The sequence below is a fragment of the Parambassis ranga genome, chromosome 5 (assembly GCF_900634625.1).
Source record: "Parambassis ranga chromosome 5, fParRan2.1, whole genome shotgun sequence".
Classification (NCBI taxonomy): Eukaryota; Metazoa; Chordata; class Actinopteri; family Ambassidae; genus Parambassis; species Parambassis ranga.
The window spans coordinates 24,724,442-24,733,536 of record NC_041026.1 but is presented as its reverse complement, the minus strand read 5'-3'; the positions used below and the strand labels follow the sequence as shown (position 1 = coordinate 24,733,536).

At 40.8% G+C, this 9,095-nt stretch overlaps 1 protein-coding gene across 1 annotated transcript in view; it reads right to left on the bottom strand.

Moving 5' to 3' along the window:
* Positions 1-2,121: 2,121 nt before the first annotated feature.
* suclg2 (succinate-CoA ligase GDP-forming subunit beta) overlaps positions 2,122-9,095 on the bottom strand; it is a 73,257-nt gene continuing 66,283 nt past the window's right edge. The window contains exon 11 of the mRNA XM_028406341.1: positions 2,122-2,979. Within this exon, the coding sequence (XP_028262142.1) occupies positions 2,867-2,979 (113 nt within the window). The 3' untranslated portion in view covers positions 2,122-2,866. The remainder of the gene's footprint in view (positions 2,980-9,095) is intronic.

The following is a 9,095-nucleotide window of genomic DNA, read 5'->3' as shown; positions in this document are numbered from 1 at the left end:
TTTTTTTCTTTTTCAGGGAGGTGGTGAGACAATAATGTCTGTGGAGAGGCGAGGTCGGAACTTTCCTCTCACTAAGAAGAGGAAAACAAACAATGTTTCCGCATTAACATATGCTCATGCTGCATGCAAGGATGGACACATATCCCAGCACACGCTGACACACACACACACAGAGGCTCGTGGCCCTTATCTGTCTGCTGCCTGCTCCACAGATGCACCGGCAGAAAATTGTAAATATTGAGCAACCCCTTGTCCCTGACAGATGAAGTACAATAGCCGGAGGCAATTCATACCACTATTGCTTTTTTATGAACTAATACGTTCATAGTTGTTGCCTCCAAATTACTCAATAAATATCCAATACTTCCTTAGAGACGGCCTTGACCCTGATGTCTGAAAGAATGCTTCTCAGTGCACCCGTTTTCCCAACACGCCTAAACGCTGAAAGCAGCTTCATAAAGTGGCAATTACCGCTCTGACATCAATTCAGAACCACGTTAAAAAAAAAAAACTGCCATGTTTTCAGAAAGCAAAATGGACAATTACAGACAAATAAAGTGAGCGACCAGGAGTGAAAAATAAAAACATCCGCAGCATAATAATTCAGCTTAATTAAAGGAGCAGCCCATCCAAAAGGGTAATTTAGAACAACAGCCCCCGTCCTCTCACCTCTCGAGGTATTATCCCAGTTAAAAGCAGCGGGGCTACATGATAGAAGTCTTCAGGCTTGACCTCCAAAGCTTCTTTCCCCCTCATCTATATTTATATGAAGGAGCGGCACTAATTTTGCTCAGTAAATCAGTGTGCACATTTCGTTGTGACCTCCAGCTTGACACTGAATTAAACAATATCAGGGCCCGAGAAGCCCGCTTTAACAAGCCTTAAATTCCTCCGTCCAATCCATCAGCGGGGATATTTCTGACACACGGAGGGAAGAGCATGAAATAAGGCAATTATTGAACCCTTCAGCCCATTTTTACGGCTTGCCGGGCTTGGCACAGTGCAGCACAGAGCCACAGAGCTCAGGGCTTGTGTCGTGAGATGACTCTTGGTGATAGGTATGCTTAAAATTAAAACATGGCAAGTGAATTTCAAGTTAAACCAACAACTCCCCCCAATAACACCCTGTTAGTACAGACTGTCACCTCTAACTACATAGAAAGAAAGCAGTGACAGCAATTACCAGTGGACCCTTCTGCAGTTCCTGTTTAAAAAGTAAAATAAGCTGCTAGTGTTGGAGAGACGAGCTCCAGTTTGAGACTCTGAGTGTTCCTCTCCGGTGCATACAGGAGGAAAAAGTGCTTTGTGTGTGTGTGTGTCTTTCATGGAGGTGGCAGTCGATCCTGTGAGTCTGGGCGTCCTCTCAGATTGCCTGACAGATAATCCATCACACAGTCAGTGTGTCTGACAGGAAGAGGTCTCAGTCAACTCTCTGTCTCTCTGTACTGCTCACACAGGGCCTGTGAAGGACAATCACTCCTTTCAAGTCTCTCTTGGGACAACACACACTTGAGTTTCATTAGAAGACTAAAGGTAGATACATTTTAGGAGTTTGTGCGTGTGTGTGAGCAACAACCTGCACATAAAAGCAGACCTATACATTGTTCACTGTGCTGCATGTCTGAAAGGGACTGTTGTCATTTTGTCCTTTGATTCAAACAATGCAACATAGATGTTTTCCATCTATAAGAGACTAAAATAAACTAAAAAACATGCTCAGCTCATTTCAATTCACATGTAATATTGATCCTTGTTCTAAAATGAGTGATAAAAAGATTGATTCTGCAATTTGTTGCTGTTTTGTTGTTGTTAACTAAAGATTAAACATAAAAAAGAAAGCCTGCATACCAACACAAAGATGACTTGAAAATAGCAGTGACGGTGTATGAAAAGTTCTCTCAAGGCTGGCTTGTGTTTCCTCTCTCTCAGGTAGTCGATAGTATTGCGGCTCAAAGGCACATGACTGCACAAACAGCTGAGGGTCTGCTTTCCCCACTGACATCACATTTATTCTGCAAATTCACTTTCTTTAGAAAAAGCAGGAAGAATTATTAGAATTCATATTTACACATCCGCCCTTCCTCCCCCTTTAGAGTGAACAGGTGAACAAATACAAGGAAATAATTTTGAAATATGTATTTTTAATTTGAAATTATATACAGTTGTTACACTGCATTCCAGATATGTTTTTAATATACATTCATGATTAATAAAAAGTATAATTCTGTTTTAGATTCAACACATCTGTAAGAAACTATTGCTAAGAGTAAAGGAGTTTACAAAGTAGTCTGTGTATAGAAGCACTTCATAAATAAGACATGATGTACACAGCAGGTACTTCATCTGCCTCATCTGGGACAAAGATAAGGCTTTGGATGATGAAGCAAACAAACTGATGCAGACTGAGGTTCATGCCTCCACTGGTTTTAGTGACAGCACATGCCTCAGTCTTTCAGTAATACTGTGCCTTTAAAGAACTGCACATCTAGGCAAGATGTGAAAATGGAAAACGGTCTCTCTAACTTAATATTCCATAAAAATGCCACAATATAAGGAAAGAAGGCTGGACGTTCTGCCTTGGAAAATGGAATGCACAAAGTGTTGGGTCTCTATCCAATCTCTGACAGAGGTCACAAAACCTTTGTGATCTGTTATAATAAACCTGAAAGAGTGATTGAAGAAATCAAAGCCGGCCAGTTTTCACTGCATGAAAAACTGATATGGAGGCTCGGCTGATAAAGGATGGTATTAAAAATAAAAAAGACCTGTAAGAGCAAATGCTTTGGAGGTCTGCATGTGTAAGAAAAAGGCTGATGGTGATGATCTATGGCTGTAATGACTGTCAGTGATGGGCGGACAGAGTCTTCTACTTCCTGATGGCGGCTACCGCTTTCTTGGCAGCGTCATCCAGGTCATCAGCTGCTGTGATGGGCAGGCCGCTCTCATTCAGGATCCTCTTAGCCTCATGGACGTTGGTCCCTGACAGACACAGGAGAAAACAGAACAGACGAAAACAATAAAAAAAAGGCTCAACAATGTAGACGCTGATCTGCCATCTGTACTGATGTTAAAAACCTTGCTGTGTGAAAGACAGAGAGTTACTCTGGAGGAATCAATCCACACAGACAGATGGATGGAGTTATGGGTCAATGGTGGCACAGTCAACTGCTGATCCGAAAGCAGCTTTGACTGTGAGCAACAGTTAAAAGGGCAACTTGTGTGTTTGTGTCTGTGTGCAAGCTCTTGCTGCAGGGAGGTGCTGGGTGGTATGGTGGCACCAATGCCCCTTGTCGACCTGCAACCAAGCAGAGACAGAGACACCTGGAGACATCGTACACAGCCCTGAGGCTCTACACAATGAAATGGTTGCCTCTCAGCGCCGCATGCTGCTCAGCCAAATACAAGCTTGACAAGCCTGTCACAACACAGGGCAGGGGACGCCGCGGTGGACGGAAGGACAGCGAGGGGGGAGAGGATGAGCATGGAGAGAAGGAAGTGAAGGAGAGGCAGAGAGAGAGGGCAACAGAGCAAAAGGTCAAATGAAGCGGAATGGCCCCCTTACAGCTAAAACAACAAAAGCCAGCTGTTTATGCAGCATTTACGGATTTTACACATGAATATAACCACAAAAGATGAGGGCATTTACACAGTCTGCCTGATCTATCAACACTCCTCTAATCTGTCTGTTTTTAAGTAAAAATTGCTTTTATTCCTAACTTCCAGGAGAAAGTGTGTTGATTTAAGGAGCCAATCTGACTCCTGTCTTATGTCATATTACATGTTTATCTATGTACCTCTTAGACTTCTCTGCAGCTACACTACACACCCAAATTTCCCTATTAGTATTAATACAGGCTTACTTAACACTCATATGTGTTATGTGATGTGGAAATATATGTTCTTATTTCCACATCAGTGAGCTCCTACGCCAGCGATAATGATCAGACCTAATAAAGCTTGATGTGCTGCTGGAGTGCCAAACTGAACTTTTAAGGGCAACCAGCTGATCAAAGTATGTTGGTAGTTCTCATTCAAGTTAAATCAACATGTGCCACATTTTAACAGCTGAGAGGACAAATGAAAATCCCTGCGTCATGTTTAACCCTTGCTGTTGTATTTCTAATGTAAAATGTACAGATGACCAACAACATGTCATAAGAAGAAAAATTGTGACGCTATGTCTACTATTAAACTGTGCATGTACTCGGTCTGACCAGTGTTATATGAGTGGAGGTGTGTGTATCAGTTTGTGAATTGCATGCTCAGACGATTACAAGTTGACCTTAGCTCTCCTGGTTGGCGTGTAATTAAGACTGCATGATATGTGCATTCTACAGAGGCCCTGCACCCTGATCAATAGACCTTTCATGAGGAATTCTATTACCAGCGCCACTTAACGCCTAATATTTCATCTCTTTTGTCCAACCACATAATAAGTAATTCCAAACACATTTCTGCGGGCTCACGCTCCAAACAATCAATTCTGCAATGTAATTAATTAGAATAAGAGCAGGAAGAGACCTTGCTCCGGCACATAAACAAGGAATAGGGTGTCTCAAGTCATTTTCTCATCAAACAGCATGGGACATTCTGTACATGTGTGCGTGCGTGTCGTCTCAATCGGTGTTGCTGTCGCTCCCACGACTAAGAGTGGTGCAGCTCTGTGTGCTTTATATTCAACAGGCTGACCCATGAATTTCACTGGGATTGACAGAGCCATAAAATTATAATGCCAGGCTTATCTTTGAGATGATTAAAACAAAGCTGGAGAACAACAAACTTAAATAAAACTCACAATGAGGAAAGCAGCCATATGGGCCCCACAGCCAATACATAATGCAAGACATATTCTGAAATGACAAATATGCCTATGTTAAGTGTAACGCTTGCAACATGTGCATTTTTAAAACCATTAATATTCATGAGTAGCAGTAGTGTGTGTGTGTGTGGCATTGTTTAGAAGATGGTGCATCTGTGTTATCCATTTAATGTGGAGGGCTGAAGCGTACATCTGTGGGAGTGAGAAAGAACAGACATGCATTTATGTGGGTCTTTTTCTGCATATGGGTATGAGAGTGCAGTTCCACTGTGAGCAGTAGGGAGCACTGATAGCTCACAGCAGCAGCAGCAGCAGCAAGGACCAACCCCAGCTGGATACAGCAGCACTGGGTAGGTGTGAAGTGAGTCTGTGTGTGTGTATGCTAAGTTTATGAGTGTGTGTGTTCACCTGCAGCCACTAGGTGCTGCCAGAGACCTACACACAGTCTGGACAGGGACATGGAGAACACACTATAATGCATGCATATAATTGCATAAAGGAGTTTTATTTTAAAATGAAATGAACAAAAATTTCATAAAACAAACAGAAATGTCCTTTAACATTAAAATACAGCCTCAGACGACAGCCCGGCTTAAAAAAAAACAACAAAAGACCACGTAGCACAGTGTGATATATTGCCATTTCACATCACTTTCTTGTTGGATCTCTGCTCCAATTAGCTAGCCTACATGTGACTATTGGGGAAATGCCACTTTAATCTGTGGGTCGATCACAGGCCACTATATTTCAATAGGATAATAAGGACTGGGGATGCACCAAAGGCTTTTGAGGCTTGAGTTCTCTTGACGCTTAAGATCCAAAATTTGTGACCGTCTTAACAAGATGATATTTATTGAACCTAATATCTGATGACAAAATAACACTATTGCTGTTTCCATTCGCTATATGCCAAGGGCATGATACAGAGTGTGTTCTTATATGAGGTAAATGCTAGATGCCAGATGAACTGCAAGGCTTGTTGTTAAGACCGCAAGGCCACACCAACTAAACGACCTGTGTTTACAAGACTTGTGTGTGTATACAGGTATATACAGGCATACTGTGACCAGTGATAGAACTGTTCTGATGTTAATGGACATTTATTTCGAATAGTCTTTGTAGGTTTTTCCTTAAAGAAAAAAATTGAGAACTGAGATAATTATTATAGATAGAGATAATTATTATATATATATATATATATATATATATATATATATATATATATATATATATATATATATATATATATATATATATATATATATATATATATATATACCGTAATCACTTACTGTAACATTTTGCAACCTCCAAATGTAACAATCTAACCTAAAACAGAATAGTTCACATGGCTTCAGTGCCTTGTTTTACATGCTTGACCACATTTAGTCACTTGTTTGCAAACAACAACCAATTAAAGAGCTCTTTGTGGAGTAGAATAAAATGTGAAAATGTCTCGAGCTCGTGAGACCACAGACAACAAATCAAAAACCAATTAAAGGCAACTCTACAAACTATGACTCTATGCTGAGGAAACAGGCAGGGCTTTATTACTCGTGCCTTTAGCTCTTTATTACAATAATCTTGTTACTGAAGGAGATTACAAAATTGCATAATACTGTACATAGATACTATAAGCCGTTAGTAAAGCAAGTCCTCAATGGAGACAAACAGTAGGGAGAGAGACGTAGGATAGTGTGCAGCAAAGATGGCAGTCTGGAATAGAACCTGTGCTAAGAGGACTGTAGCCTCAGCTTATGGGCCACACTGACCAGTTATATACAAACAGATTAAGTGTTTCGTTACAGAAAAACAAAGCACAAATCTTGGTTGTATTCAGACACTACTGTAAAACAGGTGGCTCTTCATATATTTCCCAGATGATCTCTCTTAAATATTGAGAGAACATATGTCACCTCAATAAGAGACATCACAGTGTTTTGCAGTCTTTTGGCCTCAGTTACCTCATACTCCTGGTGCAAAAACATGCTTTTTTTAATCACCAAATGTCATCATAGTTGTTCTGACTATGATTGTTAATCCTCATAATAATCAGTGCTAAACAGGGAGAGTTCTCCCTTCACAGCCAAAAATGGATGAGCCCTGCTCCAGTGTGTCAAACATCAAATGCTTCTCATTTACACACAGAGCAGGATACTCCTCATCGGTGCAGATGCTTTTTCCTTTGAAGTGCTAGCCAGACGTTAATCTGAGTCTTCATGTTTCTGTTGTTAAAGAAACACAAGCACTTGGTATGTATGTTAGAAACAAATCATTGTATATTTGAACAAAGACATATATGCACAGTGTGTGCATATGTATGTATAATATGTGTAAGTATCTGTGTGTGTTAATGGCTGACACTATAACCACATACTCAACCTCACTATAGAACAGTCTCTTTTTTAATTAAATCAGAGGAAGAATTTAAGGAGAAAGCAACAGCCACTGTTTGACAGACAGTTAGAAATGGATGGACAAATCAATAGACTGGGGAACAGAGTTAAGTGAATACAGTCACCTTTTCCCCTGGACCCTGAGGACTACTTAAGGGGGATTTTTTTCCCATTTGGCAGACAACCTCCTCACAGAGCAATACATTATTTCCATGTTCACACTGTAGCCAAAGAGGGCAGTATAGCACTTTCTCAGTATCACTCTCTCTCCAATCCATACCTTGAATATTTACCTGTATACGTGGGTCTATATGTCATGTGTTTACATTAAAATGCAATGGATACACATTAGTGTTAATGCTGAGGCTTACAAATAAGCTGGATGAGCTGTATTTTTTTCTTTATCATCCTACATCAAACATTTCATACATCAGTATAGCCTCATCAGCATCTAAACCGCATGGCCCCCTCTCCTCCACATATCAGAGTACATAGCCCTCCACCAATGCAATCAACCCCAGCCTTTTAAAAGAGCCTTTCCAATTAAAAGTATGCCTGTTAATCCATTCTGATCCTGTTGAAGAGCGTTGGGCCGTTCTCACTGCCCTGCAGTCAGCCGAGCGAGCTGAGCTGATTGATTCTGAACCAATCCTCTCCACAAGACTGCAGCCCAGGATGTAATGACCCACAACTAAAGCTTGAATTAGGTCCAAGCCAGGAAAACATTGTTGGACCATCCACCAGCAGTGACCTTCTGGATTGTTTCTGAGTCAAGTTGGCCCAGTGCAGGAAATGTGTGGTGACTATTAAGGATTCGTTTTGAATGCCAATCTAGTCGCTACTATGGCAACAGATCCCAGCAGTTGTGTCTCTTCAGGCACACAGAAAATTTAAATGAACTCAATGTTCATTCTTGTGCTTAGTGACATGAAGACAGACGGTTTGAATCACACAGATGGGCAATTTGCACCTTTATTTTTTGAAATGACACAAAAGGGTTTATTTTCTTCTAGTAACTTTAAATATAAGCCACACATCTGTCTTTGCACATTGTTTTTGTTTAGATGCTAATGTGTTTTAGAGAAGAGGCTTTTGGAGGTAATTCTACACACCTGCTTGGATTTTTCTCTTTCATAACCCATTGTGTTAGACATGGACATGCCTGAAAAAAGAGCTATTGTTCTCTGAACAGCCATGTCCATACTTCAATACAGTACTTTTACACCCAGTTGGGCTCTAGAAAAAGCTTACATGCCCTGACCTACAAACCATATTAGCAAAAGTGTGCACACATGAGGTAAAAAATGCTGAAGGCCAACACACACACACACACACACACACCTGCTCTCTGCTCTGGACACACCTCTCAGCAGGATCTTGACAATTAAGCTAACCACCAACTGGCCCCATGCCTCCAAGAGTCACTGCTACTACAGACACACACACAACTGGAAGAGTTTCATTAGCATATACAGGTGAAAGGTGAGCCAATCAGTGCTGCCTCTACTGTTATTCTGGCTGGAGCTAATGACAGGTGCGGCACAATGTGACATGTATGAAAAATGCACTGCTGTACTTACGGGGACACCAGGCCACAATGAAGATGGATTGGCTCCTGAGAATACAGCAGCAATAATACAATGGCTCCAACATTAAAAATGATACGGGGACAGGGCTTTTTTTGTACTTTCAAAACTATGTATTCATTTTCATAAAATAATATATCATCATATAATTATATTTAATATATATATCATCCATCATTGTCAGGCTGTGTTTGTCTCTTTGATAAAGAGTATTTGTAGTGGAGCAGCCACTAAGATCATGGCTGTGGGCCTGGAAGGTCTTCATAAATAAGTACAAAACATGCACATAAAATC